The 27,664-nt window shown below is 36.8% G+C and overlaps 1 protein-coding gene across 4 annotated transcripts in view; it reads left to right on the top strand.

Moving 5' to 3' along the window:
• The first annotated feature begins 510 nt into the window (after window positions 1–510).
• Window positions 511–27,664, top strand: part of LOC149792416 (WD repeat-containing protein 37-like) — a 54,490-nt gene continuing 27,336 nt past the window's right edge. For 3 of the 4 annotated variants that reach the window (XM_089970988.1, XM_089970987.1, XM_089970985.1), the window contains exons 1-4: window positions 511–606; window positions 10,695–10,869; window positions 14,812–14,882; window positions 15,925–16,047. In XM_089970988.1, coding sequence (XP_089827114.1) covers window positions 10,724–10,869; window positions 14,812–14,882; window positions 15,925–16,047 — 340 coding nt within the window. In that variant the 5' untranslated portion in view covers window positions 511–606; window positions 10,695–10,723. Of the gene's footprint in view, window positions 607–769; window positions 789–10,694; window positions 10,870–14,811; window positions 14,883–15,924; window positions 16,048–27,664 lie in introns of those variants that run through there. The other variant, XM_089970986.1, reaches the window with a different exon arrangement.

Raw genomic sequence — 27,664 nt, 5'->3', positions numbered from 1 at the left:
TAGAAACTCAAAAATGAAAACAATCAACTTATCAATATGCAAAGGTAATTATGAATAGGCACGAAAGGACAGAACTACACTCGGCGGCGATGTGAGGTAATTCTCCCAGTCAATACACAGTTGCCTCTCGTCAAATCTAACTCCCGTTCAAAGGGAAAATATATGTATTTTATGTGCTAAAATAAAATATATGTATGTTATGTACGCTGTATCAATAATATACCACTCGGCAAGCCTCGTTTCCTTTAATGAAAAATTTATACATCTCGTGGTATATCATTGATGCAGCGTACATACTATAAATAGAGAATATGAGATCATATATATATATATATATATATATATATATAATTTCATATTCTCTATTGTTTGTGGTAAGACAATCTGAAATCGGTCCCATTTTCCTTTTTGATTCATCCAGTAAGATCATCACATTTTCATTTTGAAGCATGTTTGTAATTCGGGATCGTGTTTTCCACTGTTGGTGCAATCAGTTAAGATCAGCGGGATCCGAGTTTTGGCCATAAGACCTACTTCCGGTTGCTGCACGCAATGAAATGTCAAAATAAATGACGTTGATTTATCCACTGCTATTAACCATAGTCAGTATGTATCTAACTGGATCTTAAGAATGGATTTGGATTATGTATTTGTGTTTCACCATTCCAGTGTATTTTCTTGCATACTTGTTTTGTTGTGACATCATAATTTCAAATGGTGGGGATAGCGGAAGTGTTAATGAGATTGACTGAAAGTGACAGCATTAATATGATTTTTTTTCCCTTCAGGTCGGTATTTTGTGAAGACGCGGTAGGGTTCAGTATTTGGTAACGTGGATAGTCCAACTGTCACAGTTTGTGCGTCAGAGAGTGAAAAGTCTTTTAATAAATCTTTGACTGATGCATTTATATTATGTTTATTTCATGTTATACATCTTAAACAAATTAAGCTGCAATTCTTCACAGTATTGCTCTTTTTATATATTATTTCCCAAACAAATATAAGCAATAATGTAATAGGCATATATTGCACATGGAATATGCATATACTACACATGGAATAGGCATATATTGCACATTGGAATATGCATATATTACACATGGAATAGGCATAGATTACACATGGAATAAGCATATATTACATATGGAATAGACATATTACACATGGAATATGCATATCATATTATACATGGAATAGGCATATATTACACATGGAATGGACATATTACACATGGAATAGGCATATATTACACATGGAATAAGCATATATTACATATGGAATAGGCAAATATTATACATGGAATAAGCATATACCACCATGTTGGCCATGGCCAATTCTGTGCATCGGGTAATTCTTTGCAACGTTATGTCATTTGTGTAAACATTGGATCACATGTTTTTTGTTGTTGTCAAAAATCTGTTTTGTATCAGAAAGAATACTTGAATTAAGAAAAGTGATATTCATAAAGTGCACAAAAATATCCCACATTTTGACTCAAAATGCATACGAAAATGTGATTTCTAAATGTCAACATGAAGATGCACTCCATGACCTTCTTGAATCTGTAACCCAGAAAATCCTATTTACTATGTATCTGATAGAATCATACAAATAAATATATTGTATGAAAGATGGAAATGTATATCTTAAAAACATTCTGCATCTTAATCCAAGTTTCCAGCTTTGCAAGAAGTTGTCCCACACATACAAAATCGTCTGCTACCCAACATGTCAGCTTGTTGCTAGAATGGTATTGTCACAAAATTTTCCGGTGTATAGTATGTTTCTAAATTCTTTAGTAGTTTTTCCCCATAAACAAGATGTTGTAAACACATTGCATCCTATTCATTGTTGTTTCTCTTCTACATGATAGCTTATTTTTTTTATAAAATATTGAACTTTACTAGTTTGCTTAATATCTTGCCCTTTATTGGCATTCTTACATTGAATTTTCCAAAACTAGCTATAAACTTGACCTAATTACTTGACTAAACTACTGACAGAAACAGTCCAGAGTAATGTATTTCACTTCTGTAGCCCGATGGATAAACATTACATATTTTCAAAGCTGTGTGCAGAATTGGCCAATGCGAAAACACGGGGGTGGTATCCCGTGTGTCCAGAATTAATATTATTTTGAACAGAATATTCTGGTGACAATTACTTCTTTTGAAATGGTGAGCATTGCAGTATTTTATTTTTGTCAATTGGTCAGATTTGGTATGTGTTTTGCTTCAGTATTAGAGATGGAAACCTTAGGTGCACAGAAATGCCTGACAGCATTGTATTACATGGAATAGGCATATATTACACATGGAATAAGCATTTATTATACATGGAATATGCATATAATAAACATGGAATAAACATATATTACACATGGAATAGGCATATATTACAGGTAGACTAAGCATATATTACACATGGAATAGGCATATATCACAGATAGACTAAGCATATATTACACATGGAATAAGCATATATTACACATGGAATAGGCATATATTACAGATGGAATAAGCATATATTACACATGGAATAAGCATTTATTACACATGGAATAGGCATATATTACACACGGAATACAAGATTGTCTATCATACAGAGTGATTAATTCCCAGCAAGATGCAGTGTTACTACAGAAAGACCTAAACAAGTAACAGGAGTGGGAGAGAAAATGGCAAATGAATTTCAACCTGTCCAAGTGGGAACACATACACAAACCAACAGGTGGAAGGTCATTAGTACCTCCCATTTATCCACTCGCAAATCATGAAAGCGACCAACAAAGCCAAATACCTTGGTGTCATCTTGGATAGCAAACTATTTTGGAACTACCACACAGACTCAGTAACCAAAGTATCCAATCATGCAGTGTCTTGTCTACATAGAAACATGTCGTCCTACCCAAAATACATCAAAGCTTGCAGCTACAAGATGCTTGTATACCCACAGCTTGAATATGCTTTTACATTATGGGACCCTTACTCTAAGACCAATGCAGCCAAACTAGCAAGTGTACAGAAGCGGGCAGAAAGGTTTTGTCACAGTGACTATCAATGAACCAGTAGTATCCCAACCATGCTGAAGGACCTTCAGTGGGAAGACTTGCGAATTTGACATCAGCAGAACAAGATCATGATGATGTACAGGGTTATTAATCAACTGGTTGAAATAATGACAACAGGATACTTGATCCCCACAGGAGCATCAACCAGAAGCCATGCCAACAAATAATGGGTACCATGCTGTTCTGTGGATGCACAAAGGACTTCTTTCTTCCCCAAGGGCATTGGTCTTTGGAACTGCTTGCCAGCGACAGTCATTACAGTTCTTTCCATTGAAACCTTTAAGTTCTACATCAGCACTGTAGGCCCTATGTCTTAGCATGTATACTGTGTGTTCTTTTAACCTGTTTTTAACTCATAGAGGACTGTTCTGGTGGCCTAGTGGTTAGATCATCTGCCATGGTTGCAAGAGTTTGCAAGTTTAATCCCTGGACAAGTCATACGAAAGACTTATAAAAATGGTACTAACAGCTACCTCTCTTGGAGCTCGGCATTAAGAGTTTAGTGTTAGGACTGGTGTCGGGATAATGTGACTGGGTGGGACATCATGCTACATGTCTGCATCATGATGCCCCAGTGCTAGACATCACTATAAACTGTCACACTGCAGACATCTTAGCGATATGACTGAAATTTAATTAAAACTATGTTAAAAATCCAAATCACACACATAACTCGTACAAAGAGCCTTCCTTAACACATGTTCATAGTTTACCACAGTGTGACTATACCTTCATATATACCAAGCACTTCATTGGAAGAAGAATAGGTATATCATATTACACATGGAATAGACCACTCCAGTGACCTAAATGGTTAGAGCATCTGCCTTGTATGCTGGAGGTCACAGGTTTTAACTCCAGCGGTCATACCAATGACATAAAAATGGTACTAGCAGATGCCTCACTTAGAGCTCAGCATTAAGAGGTTAGTGTTAGGACTGGTCGTCCTGGTGTCAGGATAATGTGACTGGGTGGGACATCATGATACATGTCTGTGGCATGATGCCACATTGCTAGACATCACTGTAAACTGCCACACTGCAGACATTCTAGTGATATGACTGTTAAGGCAATGTTAAATATCCAAATCATACAAACATAGAATAGGCATATCATATTACATGGAATAGGCATATCATATTACACATGGAATAGGCATATCATATTACATGGAATAGGCATATCATATTGTACATGGAATAGGCATATATTACACATGGAATAGGCATATCATATTATATATTGAATATTCATATCATATTATACATGGAATGGTCATATATTACACATGGAATAAGCATATCATATTACACATGGAATAGGTTTATCATATTACACATGGAATAGGTTTATGATATTACACATTTAATAGACATATATTACACATGGAATAGGCATATCATATTACACATGGAATAGTTTTATCATATTACACATGGAATAATCTTATAAAATTGCACATGGAATAGGCATATCATATTACACATGGAATAGGCATATTATACATGGAATAGGCATATCATATTGTACATGGAATAGGCATATCATATTACACATGGAATAGGCGTACTATATTACACGTGGAATAAGTTCATATTACACATGGAATAATCTTATAAAATTACACATCAAATAGGCATATCATGTTACACATAGAATAGACATTACACATTGAATGGGCATAATGTGTTACACATGGAATAGACACATATTACACATGGAATAGGCATATTATATTGCATATGGAATATGCATATATTACACATATAATAGGCATATCATATTACCAATGGAACAGGCATATCATATTTCACATGGAATAAACATATTACACGTGGAAATGGCAAATATTACACATGGAATATGCATATAATATTATACATGGAATAGACATATATTACACATGGAATATGCATATCATATTACACATGGGAAAAGACATCATATTACTCATGGAATAGGCATATCATATTACACATGGAATAGGCATATCATATTACACAGAATAGGCATATCATATTTCACATGGAATAAACATATTACACATGGAAATGGCAAATATTACACATGGAATGTGCATATAATATACATGGACTAGACATATTACACATAGAATATGCATATCATATTACACATGGGAAAACACATCATATTACACATGGAATAGGCATATCATATTACACATAGAATAGGCATATCATATTTCACATGGAATAGGCATCATAAATAATAATGATATTTCATCTTAAATTAAAAGTAAACCAGATAAATTAGACCAACAGGTTGATTGCCCCCTGCCCTTTTTTTTTGTTCTTGTTGACATTACTGGTGGCAGAGCAGAGGTGCTTGGTACTAATAGTGCTGGAGACACATGGCACTGAATCCTTCAGAACACTCACTTTTTTAATATTTACCCATGTCAGAACATAACACCTGTTTTACCGTTGGTTATTGACATGAACAATTTTAAATGCTGATGCATGCTTGAAAGTAAATTAATGGTCGAATTGTTTTTCTAAGTCTTTCTTCACACAGCCTTTGTAACATAATGATGGTTGGTTGAAATCACTAATTTGTGGGTGGGTTCAAGTCTCGGATTTGGCCAATTTGGGTATGTGGGAAATCTTGCCAGTAGCTTCTCGAGGGTTGGTGGTTCTTTCCGGGGATTTCCCGGGTTCATCCTTCACCATTAATACTGGCCGCCATATATAGCCTATCATGTGCTGAAAAATGGCGCTAAACCCTACAACAACAACAACAACAACTAATTTGTGGGCTAGCATCATATTTCTGTCTTTGATATACCATATTTCAGAAAGGTAAGATAATTCGTTTCTTGAACTATCCATGAGAAATTCCATCATGACACATACAGTTACAACTCTATGGTCTTAAATTAAGTAACGGAAGAGCGAAAACCAAGATGTTTTGTAAAATTCAGCAAAAAAAACTGTTTCCCTAAAATACAAAGTAAACATTTAAAAAGAACTGACTATTGTGAATTAAATCCCAAATAGTAATAAAAGTTTTATAATAAGTCCAAATGAATAAGTTCCAACTGAATTCCAGTGGTATTCCAAATAATTTCCAATACTGAATGTGTTGAACTTCCAGTAGCCTGGATTTTGGCAATGTGCAAAGAGTCTTTTGATGTATCACAGTAATTTAATCCAAAATGTTCTTGTCTGAATTAATTATAATTATAAGTTAATGTTACTGTCCAAGAATATTATTGATGTGCACTTTGTATTTCTAGTAAAGAAGAATTTGAATAAATAATTCCACCTAAATGAAAAACTGAACACAGCGATAAATAAGACTGATTCTGCTTCAAAATATTAAGGCAAGAATGAGTAGTTTCTCAAGTAAACAACATTATATAAAAAGGTAAGACACAAAATTAGAATTGGGATGAGGGTCAAAAATTCATTTCTAGAACATTCTAAGCTGTCTACAAGATAAATTATATTACTAAAATTATAATAAAGAACATGGCAAACATCAAGGACACCATGTTTTTCCATAGGGGAATTCCAATGTCCTAGACTCAGATGAAGATAAACATGTTTACCTCCATTGGTAATGATCCAAATACTTAATTTATACTCAAGAGAAATATTAACTATATATTATGTTGTTTACAAAATAAATGTCTCTAGTCAGGTACACAGTGAACTTGATTTTGAACAAGGTCCGGTACAAAATGCAGATGTATATACCATAAAATCATTAAGAAAAGCCAACAAGTAATACAAATTAAATATATATATAGCAGTAAACATGGTCCAGTTTGGAATGAAAAAGGCACAATAGCATCCAAAATGCAAACTTCTTTCCATTTATTGTTGACCTTCCTAATCTTGTAGAGTTGGTGCCATTAGATAATTTCTTTGACTGCTCCAGTGGCCTAGTGGTTAGAGCATTTGCCTTGGATGTGGAAGGTCGTGGGTTTGATCCCTGACTGAGTCATACCAAAATGGTACTTACAGCTGGCTCGCTGGTGCTTAGCATTAAGAAGTTAGTGTCAGGACTGGTTGGCCAGTTGTCAGGATAATGTGACTGGGTGGGATGTCATGCTACATGTCTGCGGCATGATGCCCCGGTGCTAGACATTACTGTAAATTGCCACACTGCAGACATTGTAGCGATATGACAGAAAAATTGTTAAAGCTATGTTAAAAATCCAAATAACACACGCACACTCATTGATACTCATCACAACAGTATGGAAATAAGGACTGGTTAAAGTTTGTATAACCATTCTTTGTATAAAACACAAAGTACACATCTAAGGAAAATATAGATTGCAATCTTTAAGCAGTTATGTGCTTGGGTGGAGGTAAGTACACTTAGGAATGGGAATAAAAAAATATGATTCACACCTGTAGGAATGGAGAAAAAAAATAATTGACACCTGGTGGACACTTATCAGTGATGATTAAAACGATGTGATCAATGCTACAGTAGTATCATAGCTGAAGCATTATTTCGTACCCCAATATTCAATGTGAAATCTTGACACACTGAATGGATAATGATTATGCATGGGAAACCCTGCTCTTACTACCATAAAAGTATTACAGTATGCTTATTTCATAACAACTTTTCAAGGTCTATTGAATCTGTTCAGCATAAGTCTCTGTAATTTTGCAATTTCCTTGCCATTACTAAAACAACCCTGACCATTTGACCCCAAACTCCTTGCTTAAAATTGTTGATGTTGTTTTACATGGTATCTATTGTATTCAACCAGTTGTACCAGTCACAGTGTAACTAAGTTACTGGTATGTGTACAACCTCCTCAATCCCAGTCAGTTCAGTCAACCTCCTCAACCTCAGTCAAGCTGTGAAATATACATCTTAAGTTGTCAGCTCAAATTCTTTCCGTTCCTTTGTTGTTGTTGCTGTTGTTTGTTTGATATTTGTATTGCACAGGCCATTCTTTCTTCTTTTTGTTGTTGTTGTTGTTTGGTTACATTTGTACTGCATATACATAGTTTCTCTTTTACCCCATTATGAGAGTCTCTGATAATCTGTGACTTTCAGAAATTTATAAAAGTTCACATGGGACTCCTCAGTTGATAAAAAGTATGCTATAGAGAAAGATAAGGGTTCTTGATTCAACTCTCAGCACTAAAATCAGGGAGGATTTGTAGTGGGTTTACAGGAATTAATCAGAATATCAGTTTTCACTAGACTGGGCTACATAGCTCTATTTACTTCATAATTTATTTAAGACAAAAAGAGAAATATTGCCTGCATATTGATTAATGCCATGTTTGATTGGTTTAAAATGAAGTATGGTAGAGGATATATTAACTGTATTTTGTGTTGGCTGGATGTTTGCATCTGCTGCTGTATACAGTTTTTTTTTAAAAATATCTTTGTGGGGGGGGAGCTTTTTATCCCTAGATAAAGAATATTAGTTATGGTTGTGTTCTGTGTTGTTTCTGACCAACACTTCTGTAAAGGTAATCTTAAGTACTGACCATTATATCTTCGAGGGAGAAGGTTGGGTGGCAGTGGTGGTGTACCTGTTCTGGTAAAGATATCTGTCACCCATTCACTGGGACAAATTTGTTTTTTAGTCTACTGTCTGTCAGTATGTTTGCTTATTTGATGGAAAAAAATAATTTTCATTAGGGACCAAAAATAACTGGCCAGAAGGAAAATTCTTCCTTGCCCTGTCACACTTCCTACTGTACTTCCTAAATTCACCGATATTGAACAGTGTGGCCCTTTTTCATCATATGAAGAGAGATTGATAAAATAACATAGATCAAATGTGAGGAAAGGTCATCTGTTATTTATTTTATTTCTTATTTTTCACTATGAGTTAATGTTGTTCAGATAGTCATCATATTGACACTCGATTATAGATAGGTCCCCATGGACTAAAAATGCTGTCAAACTGGTTGTTAAGCACAGATTTCCTTTATTCTGCAGTAAATATATTCCATATACATGTATATGTGTGCATAAGTCCAGTCCAACTGTAAACAACATAGCCCCTGATCCACTTTTGCATATTGCACAGGCAAATCAGGGTCTGTGTTGTTTTCATCTGACAATGGTTGCCAACATCTCTTACATGTTTATGCACTGTTACATCTGGATCATTATGATTGTATTGACTTATTGATACCTGTTTACAGATGACATTATGTAGATGTGACCCTTTTAGAAGTTCAACTGATTGTGTTGAATGGCTTTTGGAGGGAACATCTTTGTTTTGGTCCTGATGTATATACATGACCACTTTGTTTTGGTCCTGATGTATATACATGACCATTTATTTTGGTCCTGATGTATTTACATAACCACTTTGTTTTGGTCCTGATGTATATACATGACCATTTGTTTTGGTCCTGATGTATTTACATAACCACTTTGTTTTGGTCCTGATGTATATACATGACCACTTTGTTTTGGTCCTGATGTATATACATGACCACTTTGTTTTGGTCCTGATGTATATACATGACCACTTTGTTTTGGTCCTGATGTATATACATGACCACTTTGTTTTGGTCCTGATGTATATACATGACCATTTGTTTTGGTCCTGATGTATATACATGACCACTTTGTTTTGGTCCTGATGTATATACATGACCACTTTGTTTTGGTCCTGATGTATATACATGACCACTTTATTTTGGTCCTGATGTATAAACACGACCACTTTGTTTTGGTCCTGATGTATATATATGACCATTCAACCATAGATCCATCTGTGTGTCTGTGCTTGTTAGCTTGTTAGTATATTGGCACAAAAGCATCTCAGTGTGGGTTTTTATTTTTGATTTTTTAAAAGCATTATTTTTACTGAACATTCAGTGTGCATTATATGATAAAGCCTGCTGTTGTGGACACCTTTGTATAAAGAATACATGTACATGTTTATAAAGTCAGTATTTTATTGACCCTTTACTGAATTTTACATACAGACTTTAAATGCATGTAAGGAGATCCTGTGAAAAAAGTTTTTTTGAAGTTCTTTTATAAACAGGTGTAACGTTTTGCATATTATTTTGACTTTGCATGACTAGGATAAATTCATATCAAGCATCTACGCAAGCACTAGTTAAAATGGATGTTCTTTCAGTTCTGTTTAATAGTTTTTCTATTCATTATTTTGGCATAAAGTTGATCCCAATATGGTAGGTTTTGTAGTGCTTGTTATACACTTAATATAGCATCTCGGTTTTTCCAGTTTTTGTAACTTTTTGCATTAGCCTGTAAAATATGGAGCAGTAATATTCTTTTGTGATTGTTAGCTATAGTTTTGAGTCACAATGATTAATTACAGTAAAGGCCTATCCAAATTGCATATGGAAGGGTTGATGATCCTTGTTGTATGCACCAGGCTGTACAATTACCTGAAAGTTGTATGTTTCTGATTTTTAAATAGACCATACTCTATTCACTAGGGCAAAGTGTATAAACCTGTTGCCTTAAGAAAAATAAGCTCAAAATAAACAACTTGCTTTACAGTGTATACAAGCCATGAACTAAAATCAAAATGTTTATGATCCTTGTTTTACTGTGTGTATAACCCTTAGCATATACAAAGAGTGTCAAGTTCCCTGGGTCTGATTGATTTTCATGTTTCTACTTGTAGAGGTTTTACAGTAAGTTTCTGCAACTAGGATGCCTACAGACAACATAAACAAAGCAGCTAGCTCCAAGACTAAGGCCATACTGACTAGTCGCCGTGGTCGAGAACATGGAAGCATGTCCACATCAATGAGCCGGTATGATTCTGATACCGATGGACAATTGCCATACCCAGTCAGGTATGAATTACTGTATATACAGATGAACCTGCTATAGTGACCACCTGCATAAAGACAACATTAAAATCTAAAGACTTTTTATAATGACCTATTTTCACTGGTCTTTAAGTGGTCATTAGACACAGGTTTTGGTGTATTAATTTTTGCAAAACAGTTCTGGCATATGGCTAAAAAATGTCTGTCTGTCTCTACCTCCATTGATCAGTCTGGCAGCCACATCAAGGTTAGAATTTGTGTTTAGGTCATTTTCCAGGACAAAATTATTTGTACTGTTACAAAAGTTGGTATTTAGATGTTTAGTATGGAATACTACACTATTCAGTGAAAATAAGGTCTCTGTGACCAATATTGCACTGTCTAGTGATTTTTGTTAACCTTTGTATTTTGCTTATTTTGCCTGTGAAGACACATAACTTTGTACATAATGGCTTCATAAGGAGTGCTACATTCATAATTGAAAACTATGTCACTGTAACCAATATTTCATTGTTAAGTGATTTGTACTTAACGTTGAATTAAGCTCAGGTTCTCTGTAATCAGTGCTTCACACTCCAGTGATCAGCATTACCCTTTTCATTTTGCTCGATTTCTTAGACGCCATTACTACAAATCTCTGTATCTTGATAATTATGATTCATCATAACAAGTACATGTAACACAGCTGTGCAATCCAGTCATACTGTTTTGACCTTGCCATTCCTTTTGGAGCCATAAAATGTTGTTAAAATTACAAACAACTGACTAGAATCACATGAGTTAAGAACCACATAACCTCATGTCTAAAAATCTGCAATAGAGCTGTGAAAGTTTTTCTTTTAAACAGAATTTCATGTAAAATAAGATAAAATAACACATGAAAGGCTTTCCCTAAGTCCTATATATCTCTGTTTACAATACTTGTAAATTATGTTTTTGTCATGATTCATTTCATTTTTTTTAGTTTTGCACAAAAAAGGTATATTTTCATCATTAATGAATTTATAAATTGGGAAGGGTTACTGTTGTTTGAATGAGAAAATGATTATCACGTTCTTAAATTTGTGGTTTGTTGGTATGACAGACTGCACAGAAATTGAAATCACATGACAAATAGTGAAGTCAGAGTGTAATCAACTATGATTGGCATAGACCCAGCCATGTTAAATCTGGATCTATGCTGTTCATGGTCTTGTAGCTTGGTTGGGCTGTTGGAGGGGGAGGGGGGGCATTTGGTGTGAATTGTTTTTATTTAGTGGGAGACAGGCAGTTTGGTATGTGAGAATGCCTCCTGAGCTTGCTTATTGCCAAGCTTATTGTTCATAGCTGGTTGGAAATGATAAATAATATTTACCATATATACTCACAAATCAAGTCTTACTGCTAACTACACTGACCTAGATCTACCATTGGATAATACATTGGCAGATCTGAATCTCTGCAGTTTTTCAGAAGTAATCGGAAGAACAAAAACATTGACTCTGATCTTCTGGTGCGTAGCATGACAGCAATTGGACTCTACCTATAAACAAGTATATATGGTACTTTTGCTTCATGATTTTAAGAAATGTAGCTGTGAAGGAGCCTAGCATATCTGCAGTGTGCATAAATTGATTTAAGATGTATGTGAGATTACATGCTTCACCATTTTGGAGCATTATCCACAAGTTAAAATTATTAAATGAAAACATTCAGTTAACAATCTGTTCAGTAAAATTATACGAATTTATTTTTTAAAAGATTACTAAGGAAAGGAATTGGTACAGAAAGTATTGATATTATACATTAATTTATGTTCACAGAACAGCGTCACTAAGTTTGTTCAAACCCATCCCACCTATCTATCTGTACGAAGTTGGTTCTTTAGTCTTAGTGTTTAATACCTGAGGATATTTTTATATAAATGTTGTATAATGGATGTGGAAAATGTGACTGTTGAAGGGAGTTGATTGCTTTATAGAGGCTGCCTTTAAGACTGGTTTGGTTGTATATAATGTACCACCATTAATTGTGCAAGCACCTGTTACATACACCTGTTAATGGGGAGGTCACATAAATCTATGGCAATCAATATATTTATCTGTCTGTGTGTCTGTCTGTCCATCCCTAACAGATATCATTCAGAATTCAAACTTGACCTTTTAAGGTTCAAAGCAAATGCATTTCCTACTGTTTCATCTGGATTGCAGTAAAGTTAGTTCTGTAGCTTCATGGTCATGCATGATACACTAAAGTGGGTGGTATTATAGAAAGGTAGACAGATGTAGCTCTACAATGATACCAGATAATCTGGAATATCTAGTTGCACTACAAAATACAGATAGGAAAACCTCATGTTTTGGACCCAACTTTTTTTTTACACAAAATTCGCCCGTTGTCGGAATCCAATTTTGTGTCTGGATTTTAGACTTTTTGGTCTCAGATCTAAGGTAAACCGGTATGAACTGCAAAAGACAGATGAGCCTTTGCAAAAAGTTGGATAAGATGGGCATTTGGAATAAAGAGTGGTCTCCATACAAAAATAATGGCTCTGTTTAGCAAAAATAAAAATTAAAAAATAAAGAAGTCCAACTTTTACCCTTCTGCTCATGCACAAGTCAAATAGCCAACGAAAAACAATGTTTCTAACACAACTAGGCAGTATGTTATTGAAAGATGACCGGGGATTTGGAGTTTTCGAGTCTATTCAGAAATAGCTTTCAAAATGTGTTTCCTACTCTATTTTCAGGCAAAAATGACAAAAAGCTCCAGGGGTTAATGTGTTAATGATACTGTGTAAGTTAGTCTTAATTCATAGGTCTTTCACATACATATAAAAGCTGCTGATATTAGCCTGGGGCCTTTCACATTTATACAGATGAATCTGATACTAATATTAGCCTGGGGCCTTTCACATTTATACAAAGGATGCTGATATTAGCCTAAGGCCTTTCACATTTATACAGATGAATCTGATACTGATATTAGCCTGAGTCCTTTCACATTCATTCAAAGTATGCTGATATTAGCCTGAGGCCTTTCACATTTATACAAAGGATGCTGATATTAGTCTGAGGCCTTTCACATTTAAGCAGATGATACTGATATTAGCCTAAGGCCTTTCACATTTATACCGATGATACTGATATTAGCCTGACGCCTTTCACATTTATACAAAGGATGCTGATATGAGCCTGAGGCCTTTCACATTTATACAGATGATACTGATATTAGCCTGAGGTCTTTCACATTTATACAGATGATACTGATATTAGCCTGAGGCCTTTCACATTTATACAAAGGATGCTGATCTGCCACCATTACTAAAAATAATTATAAAACCATTTACCAGGTAATCAACTTTTTAGAATTTTAGAAACTTTGAAACAAAAGCATCCTGGCATAAAGGCCTTTTAACGTTTTGGAATTATGCATCAAACATTTGGGAAGATGTGAAAAAAGAAAACCTTTGTGTGTGTGATATGGATTCTTAGCATAGCCTTAACAATTTTTCAGTCATATCGCTATGATGTCTGCAGTGTGGCAATTTATAGTGATGTCTAGCAGTGGGGCATCATGCCACATACATGTAGCCTGATGTCCCACCCAGTCACATTATCCTGACACCAGGCCAACCAGTCCTAACACTAACCTCTTAATGCTGAGTGCCTAGCAAGGCAGCTGTTAGTACCATTTTTATAAGACTTTGGTATGATTCAGCCTGGGTTCAAACCCACGACCTTTTGCTTCAGAGGTGGACCCTCTAACCACTAGGCCACTGGAACGGTAAAAAAAAATATCCTTGCAATAATTATTTTCATAACAATTACAAGAGTATCAAAAGATATTTGTACAAAAGGTATCTTGCTGTGCTAGATTTCTTGGCCAACTGCTTTGCATTTGGATTATGATTTGATGTCAGCCAGCTGAGCAATTTCAGGCTCACATGGGACTCTTATTATAATCACTATTATTTTATCTTTGCAGGTCAAGACTGAATGAACTCTTTAGCCAGATTGAAAAGGAGTTTGAAACTGTTTACTTGGAAAATCAAAGTTGTAAGTGTCAAACTTTTGGAGTTACGTTTTCAGATATGTCAAATTTAAGTTTGTAATTATGCCTATAGTAGTTATTTAGCACTAATTGTTTTGAAGATACAAAAAAGATTTCCTGCCTGCAAAAAAACTTGCAAGAGATAAGGTACAGCATTACAGTTAATGAGTCCAGTTGCCTTTGGGCATATCTCCTTCTTGCTTAGTTAGCCTTATTTCACAGGATTACATATTTACAAGGCAAAACTTCCCTAGTGATTTGTGGTAAGAAATGGCAGAGGACAGTATCATAGGGCAGATTGGTTAAAATGTTGTTTCTTTGTTTTATTCTTAAAGTTTCATTGATTGAATCATCACCCTAGACTTTGTTCCTGGGTTGACCATGTGACATGCACAAACGAATCACAGGGTCAGAGGTAAAGGTCACAGTAGGAATTTGGATCTCAGATGGTGCTATTGTTACATTGGATAAAGAAATACTTGAAAGGTAATCTTCTTGTGACAAAAAAGGAAATAAATTAGAAGTATATCACACCTGAGGTTGGTAAGAAAATGAGAAGAAAACTAAATTCAATTGGTTCTTTCTTTCGCACATTGCAGCTGGACAGTGTGGAAGCGCATCAGCCTAAATTAAATTGACTAACAAGCGATTTACCAATCAATTACACAACTATTCACCAAGCTCATGTTGGTGTGAAAACTCTTCATGGCCACCATTGTGAACATTACCATACTCATCAAAGAAGAATAGAAACATCACATGCATAATGAGGAATGTTGAGAAAAGATAACAAGTGTTGTTTATATTAGAGATGAAAACAGAAAGGCAGATAACTGCAACAGAATGTGCTGAAAGCATTACATGTCAGCTTTAAATGTCTTTTTAAAAAAATCAGAGCATAATTTAATACTGATGAAATCTTCTAACTGAAAAGATCCAAAATTTTATAACTGTCTCAAAATGTACCCTATTGGGTTGTTGAGTAGGATAGATTTTCCAACATTATTAAAATTTGATAATGTTAAGCATGTCTAATTCTGATGGCAGTGCAAGAGAAGGTAGAGGCACTTCAGGAACGTCTAGATTCCTACAGCGGTGTTCCAGAAAAACATTGTGGAGAAACACAGGATACTGTAGACACTGGACCCAGTGTGAAGCAGCCAAAACGATGCAAGTATTTTCTATATTTTATCTTTTTTAAGTTATAGTTCTCCTCTGTAATACAGAGATAAACTATTGTACTATCCAGGTGTCAATGTCTGCAGAGATAAAATCACATAAATATCTAATCCTCCACTGGTTCTCAGCTATTCTTTCTTCCTGGATTCTGATTGCTCTTGTGGTCTAAGTGGTTAGAGCATCCACCTTGGATGTGGGAGGTCGCAGGTTTAAACCCTGGCTGAGTCAAACCACATACTTTTAAAAATGGTACTAAGAGATGTTTCACTTGGTGCTCAGCATTTAGCAGTTAGTGTTAGGACTGGTTGGCTTGGTGTCAGGATAATGTGAATGGATGAAACATGATGCTACTTGTCTGTGGTATGATGCCCCAGTGTTAGCTAGACATCACTAAAAACTTACACACTGCAGACATTGTAGTGATATGACTGAAAACGTTTTCAAGCTATGTTAAAAGCTCAAATCACTCACAAACAAACACTTTGTCTGAGGTTCTGGGCAATGGTATAGAGTTGATTCTATAGCTTCTACCCCAATATAGAAAAGGCTTAGGGGCCTAACTTTGTGCAGACATGTATGATAGTTGTACATTTTTGCATTTAACTCAAGACAGGCCTTTTGCAGATTATTTAGATACTGATTGTTTACCTGGAATCATAAAACTTGGCGAGTTGAAGCATCTTGATGATTACTACACTGTCATCACAAAAGGAGATCACTGTGACCCATTTTTCATGCTTTGCTCTCTTTGATTAAACTTGTTTGAAATTTACTTCTCAGCTCAATTCATGCTAGCATCATAAAACTTGGTGATTGTCTTCATCTCTGATGGTACTACACCCATACCCAAAAATAGGTCACAGTGACAATTTACATTTTACTGGCTTTAATAGGTTAAATTCTTAAATTTAGCTCATGATTATGCAGGGTGTTTTTTTATATATGTACATACTTTTTTAAATCTAGAATCATGAAACATGGTGATGGGATTCATCTTGATGAATGGAACTGGATGATCGTTATCTGTGTCTTTACAACTCTACTGCATAAACCACTTCCTCAATGTTAATCTGCAACCCCAAGCAACCAAACCCACACATCCACACATTTGGTATAAGTGTATCCCTTAAGTCACATGGCATAGGTAGTCTCACTTTATGTGTACATTAATGAATGAAAACTGATATTACTTGCCCAGTTTTGACTTATTTATTTCAGTCCACATGAAAAACAGCATATTGGATTTTAAAAAACACTTCACCTTGAAGCCAAAGAATCTGCCTTGTTTTAATCTCTTTTCATCATCTACCACCCATGAAAATCTGCATCAAGTTGGCGTTGTAGAGTTTTGTTATTAGGGTTTAATGGTTTAAGTAAAAACAGAAATGAAATTAGATATGATAGTGCAAAGTTTGGTTGTAATATGCAAGATAGCTAAAGCAGAAGTGTATTTAAGTAGCTGGAGGTAGAGTCCTGGATGTTACTTATGGAACCATTGGACTGAGCCCAGTTTGCGCAGTATGGTACTGAAACATTTATAGGACTTGTAGGAAATTACATTATACTCAAATAAGTTGTTGTTGTTGTGGAGTTTAATGCCATTTTTCAGTACACAATAGGCTATACATGGTGGCCAGTATTATGGTGGAAGAAGCACCCGGAAAAACCCCAGAAAGAACCACTGACCCACGAGAAGCTTCTGGCAAGCTTTCTCACATACCCACATTGGCCGAATCCGAGACTCAAACCCACGCAGGCAGAGGTGAGATGGCAGTGATCCGTAACGGAGAGTGCTTTAGACCACTTGGCCACTCAAGGCCCCCTCAAATAAGTATAAATTCATATCAGTATATAAAACACATGAACTAAAGATCTATTTCATTTTACTGTTATCCACAATGGAATTGTTATATAAAATATTCAAGATAATGACTTAATGGTACGTAACAATTTTTTAAAATTAAAAAACGGTGATATATTCTTCCCATTTTTATTATGATTTTTGTTTGTTTCTCTTTTGATGAGTAATATAGTTTTTTTTTTAAATGTTAAAAAAATATCAGCAATCTAATGAATTTGAATTATGCATGTAATTTGTAAAGGCTGTTTGCAATGATTCCACCACTTTAAAGTTGTATTTGTCTTATGTGGAACAATACATGTGTCTGAAAACGTCAGTGTATAAATACAGTTTTTTAAATTAATATCCAAAAGTTTACAAGATATGAATAAATTAGTTTTTCAAAAATATTATTGGTTATCTGTTAAAAGGCAGTGTCCAAAGACATACAGAAAATACAGTAATAAAAAAGAAAAATGCTTATAGGACACATTAAAAAGTGTTTAGCAATTTTTGACCATTGTCTTGCAGGAATCTGATATGATTTCAGCAATTGTATCATACAAAAGTAATTCCTTCACCAATGTGAATTCATGTATTAGGCAACGAGGAGTCTCTGGTCTTTAACTTGTGCAAATATTAATTTTTATAAACTTGTTAGCTATTATTTTACGGGCACTTAATGATTATAATCAGTCCAATACTTTTCTGTGTAATGACTTTGATTTTTGGTGGCAAATACTCAACTAATTCTAGCACAAGAAACCAAGCTTTAAAAATTGTAATTGATGTTGGATTGCTTAGACCCTTAGATAATGTAAAACTATCAATAAAATAATTAAATAATCTAATATTTCACCAGTGATCATCCTCAAATGAGAATTACTATGATATATTTATTCTGTTGCAAGTCATATCGAACTGCAAAGAAAATGATCTGGCAGATCTGGGTCTGCAAAGTTTGCATTTTAGACTCATCTTATAAGCTAGTATTTACGGTAGTAAGAAATGTATGAAACTATGAGCATATAAACATTAGTGCTGGCACAAGACTGTTTAGTCTTATATCTGATTACTGAGGTATGAAGAAAACAGTGAAATTAAAGATCTCAGTTCATGTCTTCATGTCAGAAATACTCTCAGTAACTAATTTGGTTGGGCAGAGCCCGCTTTGAAGTATTTTGCCAACAAGGCATTTGGTAATTTCTGTTTCTTAGTGGCAGCCTGTACAAAGCAGCTGGTTTCTCTGCTGCTTTACATATAATAAAAAGAATTTGACTTAACAACAAGCAAGAACAATAACTTTACCTGCTTAGTGGCTGTGCTGGCTTAATTTTACAACTGTTAAGAACTTAATGCTCCTTTTACATGATAACATAAGCTGATTAACAATTAATGCTCACCAGTCATTTACAATATATTGGAAAGGTGATGATATCACCATAGCTGTGAACTTTTATGGTTTACCTGTAATTTGTTGGTGTATGGCCAAATAACTGTTTTGTACGTTTGTTTTCTTATAAAAATGCAGATTTTTTTCTTATAAAAATTCAGATTTTTAAAATAAAAAAAGTACATTTTTTTTGTTAATCCCAGGAGTAGCAGCAGAGGGGGCGAATCGGACATTTTGTCCAATCGTTATTTTGCTTAATTATTACTTTCTGCACTCAACGATCTAGTGTCGTCAGCGCCTGGTAAAAAAAAAACGACGACGTCGTTGGGGGATCGTCGCGTCGTCATTTGGTTTAATTAACACCTTCTGCGCGCCGATCCCCAGCGTCGTCAGCGTCCGGTAAGCACATCGACGACCGCGTCGATGTCATCGCCCCCTCTGCTGCTAAGTGGTTATTTACAATGATCTTACAAACAGAGTGATCACTAACTCCTCCTCCTGTAGATCAATTAGGTTATTTGACTGATCGGTGAGTTTAAAATTAATTCTCGTTAAAAACCGATCATGGCATCGCATATAGACCGGATTAATCGGATTCTCAACGATTAAATATCCCGGAGGGGCTGTTGGTGAAAATGAATAAAGGATATATCCCTGTTGAGCTTGATTTGATTGCTTGGTATCTACCTGGTAACTCCCTTCGATAACATCACACACTAGATTGATTGCTATCACCGATGCGATATTTACGTTGTACGGGGCAATATGCCTACCATCATCCCCGTTATCGTGTCTGAGGACATGAGTTGACGGACTGAGAAAATCATTAAGAGACTTTCTTAGTTCTGGCGCGTTGTATCCTGGAAACCTAAAATTGGGTAAATTGGCTTCTATAATATTATTCTGGGTTAGAAATTTTTGTTTATTATCATCGCTGCTATCGGACATTGTTTTAACGATTCGTTCATTGATATATTCCATGTCTGATATAAGTTGATTTAACACCTCAACGTGTTTTCGTGTTTTTGTTTTCCGTAGCTGTTCTAGTTGTGATTGGTAAATATAATTAATCTCGATAAAAAAATTATTGATATCATTTAAACTAACTGTGACCTCGCCGGACGATTCAGGAGTTTCCTTATGCGGAAATATCCATTGCATGGTATTCCTGTTTTGAAATATAAACCTACTGGGTAATAACGCGTTTTTCATAATAGACAAATCAATTTGATAACTGGTAATAATTTCATGATACGATTTCTCATTCGTGTGCAAGTCCGCGGGTTTTTCCTTGGGCCATCCTAGTATGGTTCTTATTGAACTGTTATAGATATCAACCATATACCCCGGTGTGCTTATTTCAATCGTCGACGATAACGTCGGTTCATGAACCGTAATAGCGATTTTTGATTCTTTTCCTGTGATCGATTTTATTCTGCGTTGAAATTCTTTATTGATTTGTTCTATTTGGTATGACCCAGTTGGTATTGTAACCTCCTCCCAGTCTGGGGTCCCATCGGGTTTATTTTTCCGTGCAAAAACCAGCGAGTTATTAGGTTGTTGTCCGTTAAATGCGTCCGCTCGAATATTAGGCCAACTGTGATATACTCGCAATTTTGCCAGCGCTATTTCCTTCACTGGAACCGGCGATGGGAAGTTCACACTGAATTCGGGTTTCGTTGACGTTATTGATATCATATTTGTTTGTACCGGAGTGGTGTTCTCCGCGATCCGCTGAAGTAATTGAAACCCTTCGGGGTTCAGCGACATTATTATTATTCGTTGTCTTTAGTGTCTAATTTCAGCAACCAGGTGGTTCCGGCTTCCAGTTAAAAATCCTCGATTTTTGACATCGCGGAGCTATACAACTGGACCATCGTGGAGAATTCAACATCGGATACGAACAAATTATCAATCGACAACGAGATCAACCCGGATAATTTCGAGTATGCGTCGGATACTATTTGATGTTTTACTGTATACTCGTTGAGTTTTTTTTGAAAACACGATGATATCTTCCTAGTGATTGCGTTGGCGACTCCAGCAACTGTTGTCATCGCGGAGACAGCGATTGGAACAGCGATCGGGGCTATCGTGGTCACCGTGGATAAAATAACACCGGTACCGGCCACTATACCCGACACCGAGTACACGACCGCGTCGATGGCGGTTATTTTTCGGCGGTATTTTTTTATTTTTGCGCGGTATTGTTCGGAAAGCGTTTTCAAATTCGCGGAGAATTCTTTTGCGGTATCGAATCGATATTGATGTGACGTCGGTGATACCTCTGATTCAATTACCTTGGTGGTCATTTTTATTTTAAAAGAGCTAGTGTTTTTAATTACTTAGATCCACTACAAATTCCGCATACCATGTGATGTTTGCCCTAAATAGACTGCTATCAACGGCTTTAATTATAAACCGTTCGATTGTATCCTTGTCGATGATTGTTGATATTGTATTGTTAAACCCGGATGAACTCGGCGATGATATACTGAACTGCATCGCCGAAATCAATGTCAATCGATAAATACCCTTAACAATTGCGGTGACATCTATTGCATTACGCGTAGGAGTCCAATCGAATGATCCGTATTGAACCGTGTATACGCCACTGCCGATGATCCCATGAGGTGTTTTCATTTTTTCGAGTTGCTCTGTCATTCTAGGTAGTCTGTCCTTAATCGCTTCAACATCAGTTTTGATTGTTTTTATTTCCCCTCCATACGCGTCTACATTTTTTTTGTTCGCTTCAATATTAGTTTCGAGTTGCTCTGTTATTCTCGGTAGTCCGTCTTTAATCGCTTCAACATCAGTTTTGATTATTTCTATTCTCCGCAAATTCGCGTCTATATTATTCTTGTTCGCTGCAACATTAGTTTTGATTGTTTCTATTTCCCGTGTATTCTCGGTCATACTTTTTTTGTTCGCTGCAACATCAAGTTTGATTGTTCCTATTTCATATGTATGCACGTCTATACCTTTTTTGTTCGCTGCAACATCGGTTTTGATTAATCCTATTCCCCGCCAATACGCGTCTACATTTTTTTTGTTCGCTTCAACATCAGTTTTGATTGTTCCTATTTCCTGTGTATGCGCGTCCACACTCTTTTTGTTCGCTTCAATATCAGTTTTGATTATTCCTATTTCCTGTGTATGCGCGTCCATATTATTTATGATCGTTGTAACATCAGTTTTGATTGTTTCTATTTTCCGTCCATGCGAGTCTACATTATTTATGATCGTTGCAACATTAGCGCCGATTATTTCTATTTCCCGTTCATGCACGTCTACACTCTTTTTGTTCGTTGCAACATCAGTTTTGATTGTTTTTATTTCCTGTCCATGCGCAGTGATATCATTTATAGTTATTGTGATTTCATCCGGCTTGGTATTTTTTTTACCAAGGAATTTATCAAAGTTGTCATCGATCCTGTTAACATTTTTTCGTAACGTGTAAAATTGGCCCGACAGCGTCGTAAACTCCAAAATAGTATTTTTTATTGTTGCAAGATTTGGTTCGGTTACTATCGGGTACCCAAAAAATTTATCGATAGTTGTTTTCATATGCATGTCGAGTTCGATTATTGATCTATCCAACCTCATAAGATCGGCTTGGACTAATGTTATCATATTCTCTATCTGCAATATATGTTTACCCGGTATGAGTAGTCCGTCGCTGGTATATAACGCAATAGCGCCCTCGCCGGCATTACGCTGTCGTAATAAAACGTCATTCAGTGACACATTACCGGATTTCAATTTACCCTGGCGGTCTTGAAATACAACTATTTCGCCCGGGTCAACACTTGTTAAATTCAACGTATCAGCGATTTCATCCTCGATTAGTTTTTTTATGTCGGCGGCGGCCGTTTCCGTGGATTCTTTCAGCGCCGAAACCGGTCGTCCCCAAATATCAATCATCGTTATTGTAAATGTTATTCTCTAAAATCCGTTGAGCTTCTACGACCCCACTAGTGTATTCGTTTACAACCACATGAGGTGGTTTCCGCGATGATGAAATCGCCGCGAGTACGTTCAATACCTCACGGCCACATATCGGTGGGTCACTTAATTGCTGTGTTGGTAGCGTGGAATAAAAAACCCGGGCTGAACACGCCCGGGTTGAACACGCCCGGATATACCGCATGAACTCTTTTGGCGGGGCTAACCCGTATGAATCAAAATAGACGATTGCACGCGGATCAATCGCGTATGCAACCCAATGAGTTCCCGCTCCGGAGGACCCATCGAGGTTAATTATGCCGGTTTCAATATTCCTTGGTGCCGCCGGTAATTGATCCCTCATAAAAACACCTCTGAAGTTTTTTATCGCTAGCGCGTTTGCGGCGTCTATTAAATCAAAATTAGACATTGGAGTCATTGACTCCCGAGTCAATAAACGGTTCCCGGTAGTCTTAGACCCTTTCCCGAATACCATGAATACGGGGTTCCCGGTAGTCTTAGACCCTTTCCGGCCACGGGTCGTTTTTTTTTGTAGCCTTTCCCGGTTGCCTTCTTCAATGCCATTCCCGCCGCGGTACCAACGGCCCCCTACGCCGCCGCCTTAGCCACTGCTGGTGCGGCCGCGGCAATCAACGCTGGAATCGCAGCTAACAGCGGAAATATCCCACCGGTCTTTTCCATGTTTTTAATTGCTGCGGCGGAAAAATCTATTTGAACAGCCTTTTTATTCTTCATCGCATCATTGAAATGTTTTATTTGACGCGCCGTCAACGATATCTTATGATTACCACCCGCCATCTGTGACGGCTTCAGCGTTATTGTGGTCCCGCATTGTTTAGCCGACTTTGATCGTAATTTCTTGACTTGACCATCAGTCAACTCTACACTGACGACACTATACGACATTTTATTGTAAACGCGTTTGTGCTTTCAATTACATGTTTTCCACTGGCGCATCAACGATTCTCATTCGTCCACCAACACCTTCTAGCAGCATTGATTTATCGCTGAGAATGACAGCAACCGCTCTATAATTGGCACCACCCGGGGCTATACGAGCTCGGAAGTGTATATCAACGATGGATTGTCTCGTTAAATCAAGATGTTCCAACGAAAAGTAATAAATCGGATACAGGTTTTTAAAATCAAGTTGTGATATTTGCAAACCAGTGTCGACGTTTTGATCACGACCCATATATGACAGCAATCGATGATACACACGTGCGACATGGTTGTCACCGTAATTAAGCTGTATATCCTCGGATGGTTCCTGTTGTCCGTTTATTCTCAGCGAAACATCCCTGACTCCTAATTGATCAAATATCATATGGCTGCGTTCTTGATTACCCAATCGTTCCCTATTCTGTAGCGCTATGAATATATGACGCGGGGCTGAAACACCTTGTTTTTATGCTAGGTGCCATGTAAACGTATCGGCGACGTTATCCTCTTTAGCATCAGTTGTTACCGCTAGCCAACTCAACAGCGATTTCCCTCCCTGTTCCATAAATGCTAACAATCGTGCTTCCGTGGTAACTGATGGAGTCAGCACCGGCATCCACAATGCCATTTTAGTTAAAATGACTTTACCGGCAGCGACACCAGCAGCACGCCATATTGCATTGTTATCATCGCCCCTTCGCGTCAGCGCGATTGTATGCTTAGCCCCATAGACAACTTTTCTGACATTTCTGCAGAATCCAAATATGTGATGGAGTGGAATCGCGCATGAAAACTGTCGGCGTGGTCCTTGCAACATTCCTACTCGTGCTGCGAATCCTAGATTGTAATCATTGTTGGTGCTTTTTATAATATTGAAATTAGCGCCTGGTCTTGCTCTGCGGTCTGGATTGGCTGCTTCAGCCTGTGGGTCAGTTGCGGTATCTCTTTCCGCCAGCACGTTGATGTACTGAATATGGTCAGCGTTATTGGTGGTGTCCTTCGCAAACATCATAGATGGGCCGGCCGATCTTGTATAATCATCCGAGTATCTCGCCAACCCAATTATCGTTGTTGCAACATCAACCTCGCGTTCTATTGATTCAATTTCTCGCCCGTCAATAAGATATCTGGCGCTCTCAAATAACGCCATGATACCGTTGTTGACGAAGCCAACTCGAACACGATGGTCATCTGCGTATGGTGCATTATCGGCGGCATTTGTCACGAGTTCTCCCTCGATTTCGATAAACGCTTCACACGGCAAAAAATATTTACTGGTATCTTGGACTTGAAGTTCAATTCGCGATCGTAGGTCGGGTTGCGCTGCATAATAAGAATAATATTGATAATCACGGACAGAATCATCCCTGCGTACTGGGGCGTCCATATCAAACGCGGGATCAGCGGTACGCGCAAACATTCTATTATTTATCATGTTGATGTTTTCAATTGCGATTTTTTCGTCGTAAATTCTTTGAATTTAAACCACTTCCCGCTATCGCGTTCATGAGCGCGTTGGTTGCCGCATCGGCGGATGGCGAAGTCACCAACGACTCTAATTTTTCTTCCACGGCGTTATTTATTACTTTACTGACATTTGCAGGCATCACTGTCGTTGATGGCATTACCGGTGGTTTCTGTTTTCTTTTTGAGAATCTCTTGGATTTCACCAATGACATTAGTTTGTCCCGCGCGGCTGAAAGCGCCTTTCCGGCAACATCTCCAATGGCACTAATACCCTTATCACGAATAACATCAATATCCTTCATTCCTAATTGTTTGGCTAACGGCGCTACTTTTGGAGCCATTCTTGTAAATAACCCCGCAATGGTGCTACCGAGACCATCTCCATAGTACGCGCGGTAAATAGGCAATCGCGAGTTTACCACGTAGACGAGTACTGGTTTATCATGGTTGTAGTGTATGATCATCCTTATTAAAAACACCAGTTTTCCAATTAATCATCCACGAGCTCGTCTATGAGCGTTCGATATGCATTAATGTCCATAATACCGCCTGCAAATAACCGCTTGCAAATATCAGCGGCCTCATTGATTATTTCCGTAGAGTTATTTCCGGCTCGTTTTCCTCCAATTAATACCTCTAGCCGTGATATATCACTGAGAACACTACCAGGACAGGTAACACTAGCGTTTTCAACTAGACCACTACCACTTGGATACCCCTCTCCGCTTGTTTTTTTAGAACCAGCTTTTTTTTGACGTTTTTCTCGGACTTCTCCTTTTTGCTGTTGTAGTATTTCTTGTTGTTGTCGTATATCATAATCATAAATTCCTTTTTTAAATTCTTTATATCCCAATTCTTTTGTATCCAAGCGATCAATCTCTTTATTCGTTTTATACAACCAATTAACCCAGTCATCTCGTTTTATATTACTGTTTTTATACTCGTCTTTTAAAAAGTTTTTTCTTGAATGATAGCTTTGAGCGGCAAAATTACCAAAAACCCTATACTCGTCGGATTTCAGTAATTGAGGTCGTTTTATTTGTGCTATAGCCCCTTCAGTGAGTTTATCTATAAAGGGGACTCCTTTTTGAGTGGAAATTTTTTGAAGTTCACCAACATCACCCTGTTCAGAATCATCAATATCAGCTAATCGTTCATACTCTCGTTGGGTTTTTATATCACTGGAAAGTTGTTTTATCCGTTGCTGTGTTTGTTCTGTCTCTGCTGCTATCTTTTCAAGTACAGGAAGAAGAGGCGCCTCTTTCCGTTCGCCCTCCTTAGGAATATCCCCATATATTGCTCGTTCTGTTGCCGCTGTAACATCCTTAGTCGCTTTAGTTACCGGGGCAAATAACTGTTCGCTTCCAACAGTAAAATCGGTTTGCATTTGTTGTCGCGTTTGAAGTTGTTCTCGGACCCTGTCTCGTAACGGTATGAACTTTTTAAGCGCTGCTAGCCGCTCTCTGGCTAGCCGAGTAGTAAGTGATTCACCTACCATTATTGTAAATTGATCCGCAATTTTCTAATTTTCCGCCGAGTGTACCATCGGGGGTTCCACGGAGTTTTCGTCTATAATCCTTCTAATGTTTTTGATCTTACTAGAAATCTCCCGGCGTCGTTCATAAACACGTCCGAGTTTTTTTCGTATTATTTCAACGGCAGTGAATAGTCCAATGAATGCATTTGCGTCATTGTGGTACAGGTTCTCATTAATCGTATGTTGTAATCGTTTTATAAAAAAGTACTCGCGGGCCAGGGTAAAACGCCCCCGTTTCGACTGTTCATTAATAATCTCATAATCGGATAATATTTTTTCACTGTCGAGACCATCAGATAATTCAATTCCTTGATTTTTTAATTTTGAAATCTCAGTTAATATATTATTGATGTCTTGGGAATCCATATTCTTATAAACATCTTATTTCTAATATCAAAAATTTAATAAAATTATTGGGGGTCATTTTTGACCCCGTTTTTTGTATGGACAGTACAATGCCGTA

The sequence above is a fragment of the Sinohyriopsis cumingii genome, chromosome 9 (assembly GCF_028554795.1).
Source record: "Sinohyriopsis cumingii isolate HCF-2022 chromosome 9, ASM2855479v2, whole genome shotgun sequence".
Taxonomy (NCBI): domain Eukaryota; kingdom Metazoa; phylum Mollusca; class Bivalvia; order Unionida; family Unionidae; genus Sinohyriopsis; species Sinohyriopsis cumingii.
This window is presented reverse-complemented; position numbering and strand designations above follow the sequence as displayed.